The 19,249-nt window shown below is 41.3% G+C and overlaps 1 protein-coding gene across 3 annotated transcripts in view; it reads left to right on the forward strand.

Moving 5' to 3' along the window:
* Nucleotides 1–19,249, forward strand: part of gabrb3 (gamma-aminobutyric acid type A receptor subunit beta3) — a 686,618-nt gene that overhangs the window by 563,455 nt on the left and 103,914 nt on the right. For all 3 annotated transcript variants that reach the window (XM_072576993.1, XM_072576991.1, XM_072576992.1), the window contains one exon: nucleotides 9,940–10,160. In XM_072576993.1, the coding sequence (XP_072433094.1) occupies nucleotides 9,940–10,160 (221 nt within the window). The remainder of the gene's footprint in view (nucleotides 1–9,939; nucleotides 10,161–19,249) is intronic.

The following is a 19,249-nucleotide window of genomic DNA, read 5'->3' on the forward strand; positions in this document are numbered from 1 at the left end:
TCTACCTAATTCTATGTGATTTTATTTCATCTGCATTTTTCACTGCATTCATGTGGTTATGCTCAACATATGTGTGTATGCGCGTGTGTGTACGTGTGTATACACGTGTATGTGTGTCCACGTGTGTGTGTACACATGTCTGTGTACTCATGTGCGTGTGTGCGTGTACTTGTGTGTGTACACACGTGTGTGTTCTTGTGTGTGTGACTGCATGTCTGTGTGTGTGTATGTGTGTGTGTGTGTGTGAGAGAGACAGATTCCCTTTGCTGCTCTGCACTACCCACCATAGAGTGCTGATAGCTCTGTCCAAGCACACAAAATCCCCAGTCCTTCCTTGTCGGTACCTCTTCTTCCCCAAACTGAAAATTGAAAGGTAATGGGGCATGTTGAGACCCATTAGACTGTTCTTAGCTACTGCACGCTGAGAGGTGCTGTTTCTCTGATGACCATCTCCAGGCCTGAGGTCTCTTTTTCACAGATGTGACTGATACTGTGAGCTTTTAGCTGATAATCCCGAGTGTAGCCGACCATCATTCCTCAAAGGTAAATAATTGAGAGGCACTTGCCATAAAATAGTGATAGCTGTGTTTAAGTTTAGACCAAACAAAATGGAAATCTAAAGCTAAAGTAGAAAACGTTTTGGACACAGAGCAGGCCAGACACCTCTGTGAAGAGAGAAACAGTTAGTGTGTACCACCAAATCAAGAACAGCTCTGGTCGCAGTTCAGTTGCTCTCTAATCTGCTGAGATTTTCTTGCATTCTTCTGCATTTACTATACATTTTTGGTTACTGCATATCTGCACAAAGTTTGATGGTAGAGTGCAGTTCGCAGGATAAGAGATTAAATTTTGGAAGGTGTAGCAAATGAACGAGAAGAGTCAAAAACAAAGAGAAAGAAATTAATATGGAAATATTGAACAGACAAGGACAGGAATGGATAGAGAGCTTGAATCTAAGAGTGGAACAACAGATAAAACTCAAATTTACAAAGAGTGAAAGCAAAGAAGGCTCTCTATCTGCATGCACTTAACATTTGAAACAAGCAGATGAACTAAGAGTACATATAAAAATGAATTACCATGGTTTCTGGCCATTGTAGAGACATGACTGCAGAATAACATGGATGGGACATGCATATTTAAAGGTACAGGACATTTAAGAATACAGAAAAATGGAAAGAGGTGGAGGGGTGGCCTTGTTGGTTAATGATGGTAATAGCATAATCCCCTCCCTAATGGCACTGTGAGTCTACCTACATCACATGGATTGCAGTGGTTCAAGAGGCAGCTCACCACCATCTTTTTGAGGGCAACTAGGGATAGCGAATAAACTCTGGCTCAGCCAGCCAATCTCACATTGCACAAGTAAATAAATAAAGCGTGTTGGCCTGAGTTCAAGAAACCAAGCTATGGAAATAGTTTGGGTAGGTGTTTGGGAGCAATCCACAGGCTCCCCAAGTATAACCACGTGGTAGGGCAGAACATAAAGGAATAAGTAATGGGAGCTTGTCAGAAGGTATGAAGATAATCATGGGACATTTTAACTTACACATGGACTGGAAAAGTCAGCTGGGAAAATATAATCACAATGAAGAGTTCAAGAACGTTTTTAGTGTATTTTCTGAGATCAGTATGTTCTGAATGTGAGCTGAGAATCAAACCGGATATTGTGCAATGATAAAGGACTAATTAATTAATGATTGCAAAGTCAAGGAGCTCCTATATAGCAGTGACCATAAGGGAGCCAAGGGGTTGAGGTAAGTGCAGTGGCCATCTGCAAAGAAAAGTTGCTGAGGAAGCTGAAAGGTCTGAATGTGGATAAATCTAAATCCCCAGGAGCTGATCAGGTGTACTCAGGAAATTTGTGGGAGGCTACGGAAGTGATTTCTAGGCCTGTTGCTCAGATACTTGTATCATTGATAATCACAAGTGTGATGCCAGAAGACTGGAGGTTAGCCAACACCTTGCCATTATTTCGGAAAAGTGGTAAGGAAATGCCGTGGAGCAATAGACCAGTGAGCCTGATATCAGTGGTGGGAAAGTTGTTCAATGGAATCCTGAGGGACAGGATATACATGTATTTGGAAAGGCAAGGACTGATTAGGGATAGTCAACATGGCTTTGTGTGTGGAAAATCATGTCTCTCTAACGTCATTGAGTTTTTTTGAAGAAGTAACAAAGAGGATTGATGAGGGCAGAGCAATGGACGTGATCTACATGGACTTCAGTAAGGTGTTTACCAAGGTTCCTCATGATAGACTGGATAGCAAGGTTAGATCACATGGAATACAGGGAGAACTAGCTAATTGGATACAGAACTGGCTCAAAGTTAGAAGACATAGGGTGGTGGTGAAGGGTTGCTTTTCAGGCTGGAAGACTGTGACCAGTGGAGTGTCACAAAGATCATTGCTGGGTCCACTACTTTTCATCATTTATATAAATGATTTGGATATGAACATAGGAAGTATGGTTAGAGAGTTTGCTGATGAAACCAAAATTGGAGGTGTAGTGGACAGCAAAGAAGGTTATCTCAGTGTACAATGTGATCTTGATCAGATAGACCAATGGGCCAAGGAGTGGCAGCTGGAGTTCAATTTAGATAAACATGAGGGGTTGCATTTTGGAAAAGCAAACCAGGCAGGACTTATTCACTTAATGGTAAGGTCCTGGGGAGTGTTGCTGAACAAAGAGATTAGATTAGATTAGATTACTTACTCTTGGAATGTAGGTTCAGAGTTCCTTGAAAGTGGAGTCGCTGCTAGACAGGATAGTGAAGAAGGTTTTTGATATACTTTCCTTTATTGCTTAGAGTATTGAGTATAGGAGTTGGGAGGTCATGTTGTAGCTGTACAGGACATTGGTTGGGCCACTTTTGGAATACTGCATGCAATTTTCGTCTTCCTCCTGCTGGAAAAATGCTGTGAAGCTTGAAAAGGATTCAGAAAAGAATAACAAGGATATTTGATAGGGTTGGAGGGTTAGAACTTTAGGGAGAGGCTGAATAGGCTGACGCTATTTTTCCTGGAGTGTCGGAGGTTGAGGGGCAACCTTATAGAGGTTTATAAAATAATGAAGGGCGTGGATAGGGTGAATAGACAAGGTCTTTTCCCCGGGGTGGGGAGTCCAAAACTATAGGGCATAGGCTTAACGTGAGAGGGGTAAGTGTAAAAGTGACCTAAGGGGCAACCGTTTCACGCAGATGGTGATGCATGTATGGAATGAGCTCCCAGAGGAAGTGGTGGAGGCTACTACAATTATAACATTTGAAAAGCATCTAGATGGGTATATGAGTAGGAAGGGTTTAGAGGGATATGGGCCAAATGCTGGCAAATGGGAATAGATTAATTTAGGATATCCAGTTGGCTTTGATGAGTTGGACCGAAGGGTCTGTTTCTGTGTTGTGCATCTCTACAACTCTGTGACTGTACCCCAAAGTTCGGAAGGAGATTGTGGAGGTTTGGGTGATGATCATGAAGGAATTACTGGAGTCAGAGAGGATTCCAGAGAACTGTAACATTACTAATATAACACCCTTATTTAAGAAGTGAAAGAGGCAGAAGTCAGAAAACTATAGGCCTGTTACTGGATTAGTGGTGCTGGAAGAGCACAGCAGTTCAGGCAGCATCCAACGAGCAGCGAAATCAACGTTTCGGGCAAAAGCCCTTCATCAGAAGGGCTTTTGCCCGAAACGTTGATTTCGCTGCTCGTTGGATGCTGCCTGAACTGCTGTGCTCTTCCAGCACCACTAATCCAGTATTTGATTTTCAGCATCTGCAGTCATTGTTTTTACCTTATAGTCCTGTTAGCCTGATCTTTGTTGGTAAGACTTTAGAGTTCATTATTAAGAATGAAATTGCTGATAACTTGGAAGTGCACTATTAAAGAGGGCTGAGTCAGTGTGGCTTCGCCAAGGGGAAGACATGCCTGACAAATTGGTTAGAATTCTTTGAGGAACTAATGAGCAAGTTAAACAAAGGAAAGCCAGTAGTTATAATCTATTTGGATTTCCAGAAGGCCTTTGATTAGGTGCAATGCAGTTGGCTACTAAATAACTTAAGAACCTCTGGTGTCATGGGGAAGGTACTGGAATGGATGGAGATTGGCTTGCTGGCAGAAGACAGACTGTGAAGATAAAGGGATCTTTTTCAGAATGGCAGTCAGTAATCTATAAAGTTCCACAGGCGTCAGTATTGGGACTACAACATTTTGCATTATATTTTAACAAAGTGGACAAAGGAACTGAGGATCTTGTTGCTAAGTTTACAGGTGACTCAAAGATAGGTGGAGGCACAGGTGGCATTGAGGAAGAGGAGAGGCTGCTGAAGGATTTGGACAGGCTAGGAGAGTAGGCAAAGAAGTGGCAGATGGAATACTGGGAAAGTGTGAAGTTGCAATAATGGAGGTGGAGGATATTTTCTAAATGGGTAAAGGCTTCAGAAATCTGAAGTGCAAAGGGACTCAGTGTCCTCGTTCAGTACTGTCTTATGATTCACGTGCAGGTTTAATTGGCAATTAGGAAGGCAAATGCAATATTCACATTCATTTCGAGAGGGCTAGAGTATAGGAAATGTATTGTTGAGGCTGTATAAGGCTCTGATCAGACTGCATTTCAAATATTGTGAGCAGTTTTGAGTCCTGTATCAAAGGAAGGATGTGATGGCGTTGGAGGAGATCCAGAGAAACTACTTTACAAAAATGATCCTAGGGATGAAGGGCTTGTCATATGAGGAGCTATTGAGGACCCTGGATCAGTACTCAATGAAGTTTAGAAGGATGAGGGGAAATCTCATTGAAACTTACAGAATACCAAGGGGGCCTGGATAGAGTGGACATGGAGAAGATGTTTTCAACTAGTAGGAGAGATGAGGGCCCGAGGGCACAACTTGGGATTGAAGGGACAGCCCTTTAGAACTGAGATAAGGAGGAATTTCTTCAGCCAGAGGGTGGGCGAATCTGTGGAATTAATTGCTGCAAAGAGCTGTGGAGATCAAGTCATTTAGTGTCTTGAACGCAGAGATACATAGATAGATTCTTGATTAATTAGAGGAATAATCGTTATGGGAAGGAGGCAGGTGAATGGGGTTGAGAAACATACCAGCCATGATCGAAGTATGGAGCAGACTCAATGGGTCAAAAGGCATAATTCTGCTCCTATATCTTATGGTCAAATATGACTGAATTTTACATTCCATTTAATGGAGTAAGCACGAGGTCAGAGATTGTCTTTTTGTTAAGTTAAGTAAGGCCAATTATGGGGACATCAAAGTAGAGCTGGCTAAAGTAAATTAACAATATAGATAAAGGATTGGTCAGTAGAGATATAGTGGCAGACATTTAAAGGTATATTTCCTGATACATGGAATAGACACATTCTAATGTGAAAAATAAGTTCCAAGTATTTTAATGAACCACCCACGATCTGTGGTCATCTAAAAACACTAAAGATACTATCAAAGAAAAGACAAACAACTATGGAAAAGTTCAAAAGATTAGAGGGATTATAAAACAGCAAGGCTAAACAAAGACAAGAAAAGTTCGTGTAGGAGAGAAAGCTAGCCAGAAATATAAAAACAAATCATAATAGTTTGTCCAAATATATAAAGAAAAGAGTTAATGTACATATAGTTAACACATGACAAGGCTACTGTAATTGCCTCAGATCTAGGTACCAGGCAGAATAAAAATCAAGAAAACTGCGGATGCTGTAAATCAGAAACAAAAACAGAAATTGCTGGAAAAGCTCAGCAGGTCTGGTAGCATCTGTGGAGAGAAATCAGAGTTAATGTTTCAGGTCGAGCAACTCTTCCTCAGAACTGGACCAGATATAATACCGGTCTTCAACATTGCTCCAATTGAAAGTCTTTCGTTTTCTCCAAGTAACAATACTCAAGAAGAGAATTAACAACATGCGCATTTTCCTGAGAGATAAGTAAATGGCTGATGATTTAGATAGGTACTTTGCATCAATCGTTGCTATAGATGATGCAAGTAATATCCCAGGCATAACTGTAAATCAGGGAACAGAAGGAAGAGAAAGCACAGAAAAATTACATTCACTACAGAAGTGGAACGGAGTAAATTGTTGAAGCTACAAGCTGATAAGTGTCTGGGTCCTGATGGATTCCATCCTCGAGTCTTAAAAAAAAGCTGGTGGGATTATAAGTGCCTTGGTTTCAATTTTTCAGTGTGAAGATGAGATAAGGAGACACTAAAAAGATATAGTCAGGTTCAGTGAGTGTGCAAAGGTGTGGTAAATGGCATATAATGTCGAAAAATATCCATTTTGGCAGGAAGAACGAAAAAGAAGCACATTGTCTAAATGGTGAGAAATTGCAAAGCTTTGAAAGGCAGAGATATAGATTTCATTATGCACGAATTGCAAAAGGTTATATGTAGGTATAGCAAGTAATTAGGAAGCTAATAGAGTTATCATTTATAGCATGGGAGACTGAATACTAAAGTGGTAAGGTTCTGCTTCAGTTCTACAGGCACCGTTGAGACTGCATCTGGAGCATTTTACACAGTTTTTGTCACTTTATGTAAGAAAGGATCTAAATGTGTTAGTAAAAATTTAGAGGAGGCTTACTAGACTAATACCTGGAATGGGGCTGTTGGCTTACGAGGAAAGTTTGAACATGCTCAGCTTGTATCCATTGGAGTTTCAAAGATGAGAAGCATTTGGATGAAATGTATATGATCCCAAGAGGTTTTGACAGAGTACATGTGGAGAGTGTAAAGAAGAATTAGTTACAAAACTGAGGGACACTAAAATGTAAGGGTCATCCTTAAAATAGCTAAGGTGAATTTCTTCTTTCATTCAGTGGGCCATGGGTCTTTGGAAGTCCTTTTCTGAAAAAGGTAGTGGAAGCAGAATATTTACATGCTTTGAAAACAGTGGTAGATTATTGCAAAGCAAGAAGGTCAAAGGTTACTAGAGATAACCTGGAATGTAGATTCGGGATTGCTGTCAGACCAGCCATAGAAGTCAGAGCAAGCTCAAGGCAGTGGATGACTTATTGCTAGTCCTGATTCATGTATTTGGATGTAATAACAGTTTGTATTTATTTTCCTGGCATGGCAGGGCTATCCTATGAAGAGAGATTGGGCAAAGTAGACCTGTCTTCGCTAGCATTTTGAAGAATTTTTAAGGTGATCCCATTGAAACTGAAAAAAACCTAAAGGAATAGACAGGGTAGTTGCAGCTAAGATGTTTCCCTCATTAGAGAGTGTAGAACTAGAGCACAATTTAAAAATAAGGGGGATGCCACTTAAGTCCGAGATGAAAAGAATCTTTGTTTACTCAGAGGGTTGTGGCCCCTAGGAATTCTCGACCACAGAAGACTGTGGAGGCTCATTCTTTGAGTATGTTTAGGAGAGAAACTGATAGATTTCTGATTACCAGTGGCATACAGGGTTATGGGATGGGGTGGGTGAAAGGCATTGATGTGTTTGATTAGCCATGATCATATTGAATGATGAGATAGGATTGATGGACTGAGTGGTCTATTCCTGTTCTTATGTTCTATTTAGCACCTTTTAATGTAGTTGAAATTTCCCAAAGTGACTTCAAAAGTTCATTAACAGAGAAAATCTGGCACCAAGGCTTAAAGAAAATATTGGCAAAGCAAAGAGAGGACTTATCCATGCATTGAAGGATAATAAAGATCCTAAGAAGTTTGAGAAGGTAATACTTGAAGAGCAGCTTAAGGAACTGAAATATCTGAAAGCACAGACGTCAATGGGTATACATAAGACATCCGAATTTGAGCAGTGCATCGAGTTCAGCAGGCTGCAGGGATGGTGGAAGTTACCTGGGTAAAGCATAGATTTTATTATAGAATCCCGACAGCCTGGAAGCAGGCCATCAAGATCACATTGAAGAGCAGCCCCCAGACGCACCCCGCCCAGCCTATGACCCTGTTTTTCTCAGGGCTAATCCATCTGGACATCCCTGCACATCCCTGGACACTATGGGCAGTTTAGCACAGCCAATCCACCCAGCCTGCACATCTTTTGACTGTGGGAGGAAACCGCAGCGCCTGGAGGAAACACATGCAGACAGGGAGAATGTGCAAACTCCACACAGACAGTCGCCCGAGGGTGAAATCGAGCCCCGGTCCCTGCACCATGTGGCAGCAGTGCTAACTGCTGAGCCACCATGCCTCCTGGGACCCTGCTAAAACCATTATTTGTTGTCACAATTAATATACACATAGTTAATGCATGACTCAGAGCTACAGAGATCTCCTCAGATCTAGGCACAACACACAATACCTGTTTTCAGGTGATTACTCCAATTGAAAGCCATTTCTTTTTTCCAAAACAGAACAATACTCATTGAATAAATATATGTAATGCAGTGCGATTCAGGGTCTCAACCAGAGTTAAGTTTAGTTTGATATGTAACATTGTCAGTTGCAGTAGATTGAGTGGAATGTATTTGATTTGTGAAAGGATCAGACATTGTTGGTCATTGGCCATTTTTTGTATTCTATCTCATTCTTAAATCTTTAACATGAATAATTATTTAGGGACATAAAATTCAGAAGAATCATAGCCGGAATATTTTGCAAGGAAAGGCAACTGAATTTCCTCAAAGCTAGCCGTACTACTGAATTCCCAGTCTCATATTATATAAACAATGAATGTCATTTATACAGATGATTTGGATGAGCATATAGGAGGCATGATTGCGGATGACACCAAAATTAATGGTATAGTGGAGTGAAGAAGGTTATCAAAGAGTACAATGAGATCTTGATTAACTGGGCCAATGGGCCGAGGAATGGCAGATGAAGTTTAATTTAGATAAATGCAAGGATTGCATTTTGGTAAGACAAACCATGGCAGAACTTCCACAGGTAATTGTAGAGCCCTGGCGCGTGTTGTCGAACAGAGAAACCTAGGAGTCCTTGAAAATGGCATCTCAGGTAGACAGGGTGGTGAAGGAGGCATTTGGTATGCTTGCCTTCATCGGTCAGATCACTGAGTACAGGAGTTGGGAAATAATGTTACAGCTGTATGAGACATTAGTAAGGCCACATTTGGAGTACTGTGTACAATTCTAGTATTGGGAGGAAGTTATTAAACTGGAAAGGGTGCAAAAAAGATTTACAAGGATGTTACCAAAACGGGAGTTGTAAGGAGAGGCTGGATAGGCTAAATAGGGGCACTTCTTTCAAATGGAACATAGGAGGTTTATAAAATTATGAAACACATAGTGAAGGTGAACAGCCAGGTCTTTTTCCCAGCATAGGGGCATTTAAAACTAGAGGGCATAGGCTTAAGGTGAGAGAGGAAGGATTTAAAAGGACTTGAAGGGCAACCTTTTCACACAGGGGTTGGTGCGTGAATGGAATGAGCTGCCAGAGGAAGCTGGGCGGGTACACTTACAACATTTAAAAGACATTTAGACAGGTACATGGATAGGAAAGACTTTGAAGGATATGGGCCAAAAGCATGCAAATGGGATTTGTTCAGTTGAGGAAACCTGGTCGGCAAGGACAAGTTGGACCGAAGGGCCTGTTTCTGTGCGGATACCTCTATTACTCTATAACTCCATATTATAAATGCAGTCTGATGTGTGTTTTAAAATGACTTCCTTTTGTCACTGTCTCCAGCTCCTGACAAGCCTGTGCTTCATTGCTAACAAGATGTAGCATGTTTGATTGAAGCTACAGTGAAAGCATCCAAAAAGAATTATCCCAATATTGTTTTTGGTTCCATACTTTCCAGCCAGATCACTGAATCGTTACACTGATTTATATCCCAGTGTCTGTGCAGATTCTCATATATCCACATGTTCACTCCACTAAGTGCTTGCTCAGAAGGATTTTATATGGTTCATTTACTCTCATTCCATTTGTGTACAGTATCTAAAGCATGAAAGAATTCCTCAGTGAAACACCGCTGATAGCTTTTCTGTCACTTCTCTTACAGGATTACACGATAACAATGTATTTCCAACAGTACTGGAGGGACAAGAGGCTTGCTTATTCAGGGATACCTCTCAACCTGACTCTAGACAATCGAGTGGCAGATCAGCTCTGGGTGCCTGACACATACTTCCTGAACGACAAGAAATCATTTGTGCACGGTGTCACGGTGAAGAACAGGATGATCCGCCTTCACCCGGATGGAACAGTGCTCTACGGACTGAGGTTTGTGTTAGACCCTTCTTTATTGACCTGGCAATGTACCAACGCTTGCGTGTTGGGATGGCAGTTCGGATCCCGGCAGACTGTAACGCTGACCTCAGGCAAGCCAGGGAGAATAAAACCTGTAGTAAGCATACAACCCAGTCGGTGCTCGTTTCCTTTCACCACCCCGGTGCCGTCATAAGTCAGCTTTTGTCTGGTCAGGTTTGGTTGCTGTATCCGGAAAGCCCCGCAGTGAGTGCAAATTGAAAACAGGGTAGAAATATGCAAATACATCTCATGTAACTAGGCAGAGAGAAATTTCCCTTGCAAATTAATTAACCATTCATACTTAGATTCATATATAATTTGTAGCGTTTTTGAATTCTGATTTAATTTTCTCCTGCCTTAGAAGCATCAAGATATTTTTTTTCTCTCAGTCCCAGAATATTGTAGATTCTCCCTCTAGTGTGGACAGAGATATCAGATAATTTGGGCACAACATATGTCAGGACAGGGCATAGCACAGGTCAGCAAAGGAACCTTCTGTTGAAACGGAAGGGAAATTTCCATCTCGCACATTAAATGCCTCAGTGCTACTCCCAACATAATAATTTCCATTTTGTAAATAAGAGGGAAGAAAAGTGTCCCAGTCCCAAAATGGGCACTTACAGTAATAATAAAGATATAGTCAGAGGGAGAATCTACAATATTCTGGGACTGAGAGAAAAACTATGCCAATGGTGGAAAGCTGAAACATCTGTATAATTGGTTTGAAGAATTGTAAAGAGAAAATATAATCTGAAATTTGCAGCTAACTAGTGGCTTCAGGGAATCGTTTTGATGGCTGTTTGCAGATTCTTCTGAGGGCAAGGGAGTTAAAGCAGTAATTACCACCAGATATGGGCTATAATTGATTTTTTTTTAATAACCAAAGATAGCTTTAGCCCTGCATGGATTTTTGCAGTTGTGTTACAGAGAGGCACTTTAAGGATACTGGATTTGGCAAGAATTCTTCAAAGTCCATAATTGACAAAATTCTAACCAATGTTGTGGTTCTGTTCGCCGAGCTGGGAATTTGTGTTGCAGACGTTTCGTCCCTGTCTAGGTGACATCCTCAGTGCTTGGGAGCCTCCTGTGAAGCGCTTCTGTGATGTTTCCTCCGGCATTTATAGTGATTTGTACCACTCAGACCCATAGTATCACTACCAGGGACACCATCACACAAACTGGCTAAAGAACTACAGCAGAAACTGAAACACCTGATCAGCGGATCCAGACACTCTATAAAGTCAACACAAGAATTCTTGGACATCATCAGAAATATACATAGACAAGGAAGAAACTATGGTCTCATTCGATGTAACGGCACTGTTCACCTCTATCGACAAAACCATAACCAGAGAAACAATAGCCAACCTGCTGGACATACAGAACAGACAACAAGACGTGGAACCTATCAACAAAGACTGCATACTCAAACTACTGGACCTGTGTCTCACAAAACACTTCAAATTCAACAACCAAATATATGAACAAATCAACGGCACACCCATGGGCTCACCCATCTCTGGACTCATAGCAGAAGTGGTAATGCAAAGATTAGAACAAACAGTCTTACTGCAAATTCAACCCAAACTCTGGGTCAGATATGTAGATGACACCTTTATAATCATTAAAAACACAGAAATAGAGAACACACACCGGATCATCAACGCCACACTCACAGGAATCCGATTCACTAGAGAGGAAGAAAAGGACAACCAACTCCCATTCCTAGGTGTGATGGTACAGACAACACCGAACGGAGAATTCACCACAAAGGTATACAGGAAAGCCACACACACAGACCAAGTCCTGAATTACGAAAGCAACCACCCCAACACACACAAAAGAAGTTGCATCAGGACACTGTTCAAAAGGGCCACAACACGCTGCAGTACACCAGAAGAAGGAACAATGTATTCGCCAAAAACAGATACCCACGCAATTTCATCAACGGATGCCTAAGGGAAAGACAGCGGAACGAGAACATACCACAACCCAAAGGACTAGCCACACTACCATACATCAAAAACATTTCTGAACTGACAGCCAGACTACTGTGACCACTAGGACTCATAACAGCACACAAACTAACAGCCACTCTCAGACAACAACTCACCAGGACGAAAGACCCGATACCCAGCATGAGCAAAACCAATGTAGTGTACAAAATCCCATGCAAGGACTGCAAAAAACACTACATAGGATAAACAGGAAGACAACTAATGATCCGTATCCATGAACACCAACTAGCCATGAAAAGACATGACCAGCTATCCTTAGTAGCCGCACATTCAGATGACAAGCAACATGAGTTCGACTGGGACAACACTACTATTATAGGACAAGCCAAACAGAGAACAGCCAGGGAATTCTTAGAGGCCTGGCACTCATCTACAGATTCAATCAATAAGCACATCAACCTGGACCCAATATACCGGCCACTGCAGTGGACAGCTGGAACTGACAACCGGAAGAGGCAGATACAAATCACTATAAATGCCGGAGGAAACATCACAGAAGCGCTTCACAGGAGGGTCCCAAGCACTGAGGATGTCACCTAGACAGGGGACGAAACGTCTGCAACACAAATTCCCAGCTCGGCGAACAGAACCACAACAACGAGCACCCGAGCTACAAATCTTCTCCCAAACTTTGAATTCTAACCAGTCCCTAGAATTGTATGATTCACAGATCTGACAGAATCACTGCCGCCTGCACAAAAACTACATTTTAGTAAAATGAGCTCACTCCCTTTTTGTGTCTAGTTGGAAACTATGTGAAATGGATGATCACAGATTTGATTCCTAGAGCACACTGATTTTGACAGTCTTAACAAAGATGGTGATTGAAATTATACAATTGACTACAATTTCCATAGGCTAGGGAGAGGGGAAATAATTTGTATACCTTGTGAATTCATTTTACTTTGATTGAAATAAAATAAGCAAATTAGCATGAATTTACCATTCAAGTGAGGAAAATATGAACGTTTAAAATGGATGAGAAAAAGGACAAATGGTAGTAGGTCCTAAATTTGGAGCACCTGGAAGATACAAGAACCAACCATATAACTAAACAACAAATCAAATGGGAACATTGTGTGCAGTTGAAGCTAGGAATATTCCATCACACCTCATAAAGGGGAGGTGGTGGTCACTGCAGTAGTAATAAAGAACCCTTGATTAAGGTTCTGGGAATCGTAGTCCCATCATAACAAATTTGAATTCAGTGAAAGAACATGTGGAATTACTAAAAATGATTAGCCCAATAGTGACCATGTAAATATTGTTGCCTGCTGTAAAAAGCCATCTGGTTACCTATTATCCATTAGGGAATGAAAGATACTTGCAACACCTGTGAATATATGAGAACAAATGTCTAGAATTTACCCTTTGTAACTTGGGTTGCCTTTAACATTTGGGTGGTTTTCAAATTCCTTTTGATTAGACTAGATTCCCTACAGTGTGGAAATAGGCCATTTGGCCCAACAAGTCCACACCAACGTTTAATGGATGAGCAGTCAGTTCACACCCACCTTGTGTTTTTCTAATCTGTTTCTGATTGTGATGGCTGACTGTGAGAATTATTTCAGAGCAGAAGTTGAAAATTCCCTATCCTGTGAATAAATTACCAACATAAATCTCTAAGCAGTCCAAGCAGGTTGCTGCGTTTTTGAAAAGTCTCGTACAACATCTGGAGTCAAATCAGTTTTTGTAGTGGAAATTCATAGCCCATGGGAGTTGGCTGAAGACAGGATTCAGGCAATCTTAAAGATTAGAAACGTACATCCACCTAATACTGAGCTGACTTTGCTGTCAAATCTATCACTGAAGCAGTGGTGAAGAGAAATTTAATCAAATTTCTTCTTTCCAGTGAGGTCATAAGTAGCCTATCAGAACAAAGGCAGCACTAATGCTTGTCAACAGCAACAGTTACTCATATTTAGAATCCCTCCAGTGTGGAAGCAGGCCATTCAGCCCATTGAGTCCACACCAATCCTCTGAAGAGTATCCCATCCAGACCCACCCGCCCTACCTTATAACTCTGCATTTCTCATGGCTAATCCACCTAGGCTGCACATCGCTGGACCATTTAGTATGGCCAATCCATCTAACTTGCACACGTTCGGACTGTGGGAGGAAATCGGAGCACCCAGAAGGTACCCATGCAGACACAGGGAGAATGTGCAAACTCCACACAGATAATCGTCCAAGACTGGAATCGAACCTGGGTCCTTGGTGTTGAAGCAGCAATGCTAACCACTGAGCCACTGTGCTGACCCTTTTGCACAGCACCTATACCAAAGTAAAAAATCCCAAGCACTTTACTTGCACGTTTTCAAATAAAACATAACACCAAACCACATGCCCAGGTAGATGACAGAGAATGAGGGTTAGAAAGGCCGAGAGATTCAGAGAGGGAGTTTCAGAAGCCAGGGCCTCAGAGGCTAAAGGCACTGCTGTTATTGATATATGGATTAAAGTCACGGCTGCACCAGAGGCCTGAATTGGAGAGGTGCACAGACTTGCAACATGTGGGACTGGAGGAGCTATGGAAACCAGGACAGAAGTTTTAAAACTAAGACATGACTGAACCGCAGGCTGGTATATGTCAGCATGAATGGAACTTTGCAAGAGATTGAATATCAGAAGCATAGTTTCGGATGTCCAAAAAAATTCATGGAAGGTGTAAGCTGGGAGACAAAAAGATTGCCAGAATTCAATCCAGATACTTGGGGCTTTGAAGAAAAGTCTTGAAATTTTTACAGTGTTTCTGTCTCCACTGATTGAGGTGGTTTGTGTATGAAATGAACTACCAGAGGCAGTGATAGATGCAAATACAATTACAACATTTAACTGACATTTGGATGCAAACATGGAAAGGAAATGTTTAGAGGGATATGAGCCAAATGCGGGCAAGTGGGACTAGTTTAGTTTGGGAAACTTACTCCGCATAGTTAAGTTGGAGCACAGGGTCTATTTCCGTGTTATATGACTCTCCACTGTCAGAACTGCTGTGTTTCTCCAGCATATTTTCTTTTTGCTTGAGGCATTACTGCTTGATTTGCAAGTTCTATAAATGATATGCTTATTGAAATGGAGATTTCATAATGAAATAAGTATTAGAGGAGGGAGGATCAGTTCTGTCCTGGATTAAACTGTTGCTGAAAAAACTTTGTGGATCAGCAAATTTTTCTGTCTGTCAGCACGTTAAGCAAGAGGTTGAGACTAATGAGGAACTCACTGGCTATAAGTCAAGCAGTCTAAATTCAACTCCAAATATAGTAAAGGAGAGATATGAAGAGGACGGTATCCCCATGGTCACCTGTATAGCACCTTTCAGAGAACAGACGTGGATGAAGATGAGATGCTGTGGCTTTGATGATGAAAGGGAAACCAGTCAATCATGACAAGGATGCTTTGTTTTTCACACCAATACAAGGCATCCCTGTGGGTCATCAGGAAGATAATTAGAAGATATATATATCTGAGAACAATCTATTCAATAGTGAAGCCAAAGGTGTTGCCTCAGGATATATAGAAAAGCTTAGTTCCAAGCCTGCACATTTGTCCAATAGCATGGCCCAGTGTTGATTTTGTTTCAATATTCTGTGGAACTTGTTACAGGTTGTGCATATTGTAATAATGCAGACAAGTACTTAAGTAGCAGATTTATGTGCCAGTATTTGCTATTGCAACATAATCAGGAAATCCAGAGTAGGCAGATGAAGATCCAGAAAAGAAAAATAATGTTAAAGGCACTTGGTATCTCCAAGGAATGTTGGAGAGCATTAATTCTCAATAATCTTAAGTCTAAAGAATGACGTGAGTACAATACTGAGAGACTATCTTATTTCTCAAGTCCAAGATGTAGAGTCAGTTTGGGTAGAGATAAGAAATAATAGGGATAACAGCTCACTTGTGGGAGTAGTTAATAGATCGTTTAAAAGTACTGTCTGTCCACATTTCATACAGGGCATACAAGTAAGTGAGATTTGAGAATTAATAATAGAAAATAAGGAAATGGCAGATGAATTGAACAGGTATTTTCCATCAGTCTTCACTATAGAGAGTACAAGTGACATCCCAGAAGCAATAATAAGCTTGGAAATAGAAGGAAGAGAGTTACTCAGGAAAATTACAAACACCAGGAAGGTAATGCTGGATAAAGTGTTGGGACTGACCAGGTCTCGGTGGATTCAGTTTGAGAGGGAGAAGCGGGAATCAGATGTAGTGGTATTACAATTGAGTAAAAGTAATAACAAAGACATGAGGGAAGAGCTGGCCAGAGAAGGAGAGCCTAGTAGGGGAAACAGTGGAGCAGCAATTGCAGGAGTTTCAGGGAGCCACAGAAAAAAATCATCCCAAAGAAAGAAGAAATATACTAAGTAGAAGATGAGACAACCGTGGCTGATAAGGGGAGTCAGAGACAGCATAAAAGTAAAAAAAATCCAATGTGATGATGGTTAGTGAAAAGCTAGAGGATTGGGAAGCCTTTAAAAATCAACTGAGGATAACTAAAAAAGCAAGAATGCGGGAGAAGATGAGATATAAGAGTAAGCCAACTAGTAATATAAAAGAAGATTGCAAGAGATGTTACAGATATCTTAAAGGTAGTAGAAGAGAGGCAAGAGTGGATATCTGACTACTTGAAAATGAGACTGGAGAAGTGGTAACAGGGAACAAAGAAATGACCTAGGAATTGAATAAGTCTTTTCCATCACATTTCGCAGTGGAAGATAACAGCAACATAAATTTCAAGAGAGTCAAGTGACAGAAGTGAATATAGTGGCCATCATTAAGGAGGAGATGCTGGAAAAGTTAAAAGGACTGAAGGTGGATAAATTACACAAAAACTAGATGGACTGTACCCTGGAGTTCTGAAGGAGCTAGCTGAGGAGATTGTAGAGGCATTGGTGGTGATCTTTCAGGAATCACTGGAGTCAAGGAAGGTGCTAGAGGACTGGAAAAGGGTAAATATAAAGCCTCTGATTAAGAAGTTAGGGATGTAGAAGACAGGAAACTACAGGCTGATTAGCCTGACCTTGGTCATTAATAAGATTTTAGAGTCCATTATTGAGGATGAGATTGTGGAATACTTGGAAATGCATGGTAAACTACGGCTGAGTCAGCACGGCTTCATCAAGAAAAAGTTAAGCCTGAGAAATATGTTAGAACTCTGTGAGGGATTAATAAGCAAGTTAGACAAAGGAGAGCCAATGGACACGATCGATTGAGATTTCCAGAAGGCCTTTGACAAAGTGCAGCACAGGAGGCTGCTAAATAAAAGTCCATGGTTTTAGGGGCAAAATACTGGAGTGGTAAAATAAGGCTGAGCTAGCAAGGCTTCATCAAGGGGAGGTCATGCCTGACAAAGCTGTTAGAATTCTTTAAGGAGGTAACGAGCAAGTTAGACAAAGGAAAGCCAATGCAGAAGATCTCTTTGGATTTCCAGAAGGCCTTTGGCAAGGTGCCACACAGGAGGCTGCTCAATAAGCTAAGAGCTCCATTGTGTGAGGGGCAAGGTACTGCATGAATAGAGGATTGACTGACTGGTAGAAGGTAGTGATGGGAATGAAAGGGTCTTTTCCAAGATGGCAGCTGGATTGTAGAGGAGTTCTGTAGGGGTCAGTTATACATGTTATGCATTAACGATCCAGATGAAGGAACTGAAAGCACTGTTACTAAGTTTGCAGATGACACAAAGATAAGTGGAGAGGCAAATAGTGTTGATGATGTGGGAAGGCAGAAGGATTTAGACAGGCTAGGAGAGTGCACAAAGAAGTGACAGATGGAATACAATGTGGGAAATTTTGAGGTTATGCACTTTGGTCGGAAGAATAAAGGCATAAACTATTTTCTAAATGGGGAAACACTTTGGAAATCTGAAGCACAAAGAAACTCAGGAGTCTTAGTTCAGGATTCTCTTAAGATTAACATGCAAGTGCAGTTGGCATTTAGGAAGTCAAATGCAATATTAGCATTAATTTCAAGAGAGCTTGGATATAAGACCAAGGATGTATAAGGTGCTGGTCAGATCTCATTTGGAATGTAGTGATATACTAGCATTAGAGAGGACCGAGAGGAGGTTCACAAGAATGATCCCAGGGATAAAATGCTTGTAATATGAAGAGCAGTTGAGGACTCTGAGTCTGTACTCGATTGAGATTAGAAGGATGAGGGGAGATCTCATTGAAGCTTATAAAACACAGATAGGTCTGGATAACGTGGACGTGGAAAAGATGTTTCCACTAGTAGAAGAGGATAGGACTGAGATGAGGAAGAATTTCTTCAGCCTGAGAGTGATTAATCTGTGCAATTCATTGCCACAAAAGGTTGTGGAAGTTATTGAACGTCTTTAAGACAGAGGTTCTTGATTCGTAAGGGGATCAAGGAAGAAGGCACAAGAACAAGGTTGAGGTACATATCAGCCATGATTGAATGGCAGAGCAGACAGAATGGACTGAACAGCCTAATTCTGCTCTTATATCTTTTGGACTTAACGGTCTTCATCATAGACCCTTAAAAGAAGTGACGAATGGGGCATAATTGATGTGTTGCTTTTAATTTTCCAAACTTCATCTGATTCAGAGCACATAACATGAGAATGCAGGTGTAGACAGTAAGAATGCAAGTTGATAGAATGATGCATATTTTATCACAAGGAGAACTGAATTCAGAGTAATGACCTTATGGTTCAGTTGTACAGGATACTCATGGCGCTGCATCCAAAAGACTCTGCACAGCATTGATCACCTCATTGTTGTGGTGCCAGCTGATGTTATTACTGGGAGAAAGTGAAGACTGCAGATGCTGGAGATCAGAATCGAGAGTGTGGTGCTGGAAAAGCACAGCAGGTCAGGCAGCATCCGAGGTGCAGGAGAATTGACGGCTCGTTCCTGATGAAGGGCTTTTGCACAAAACGTCGGTTCTCCTGCTCCTCGGATACTGCCTGACCTGCTGTGCTTTTCCAACACCATACTCTCGACTCCGATGTTATTACTGGCCAAATCAGATCCCAGACTGAAACCTAACTTGATAGGTAATGTTTTGGTTTATTTAGTT

The sequence above is a fragment of the Chiloscyllium punctatum genome, chromosome 9, assembly GCF_047496795.1.
Source record: "Chiloscyllium punctatum isolate Juve2018m chromosome 9, sChiPun1.3, whole genome shotgun sequence".
In the NCBI taxonomy this organism is placed as follows: Eukaryota; Metazoa; Chordata; class Chondrichthyes; order Orectolobiformes; family Hemiscylliidae; genus Chiloscyllium; species Chiloscyllium punctatum.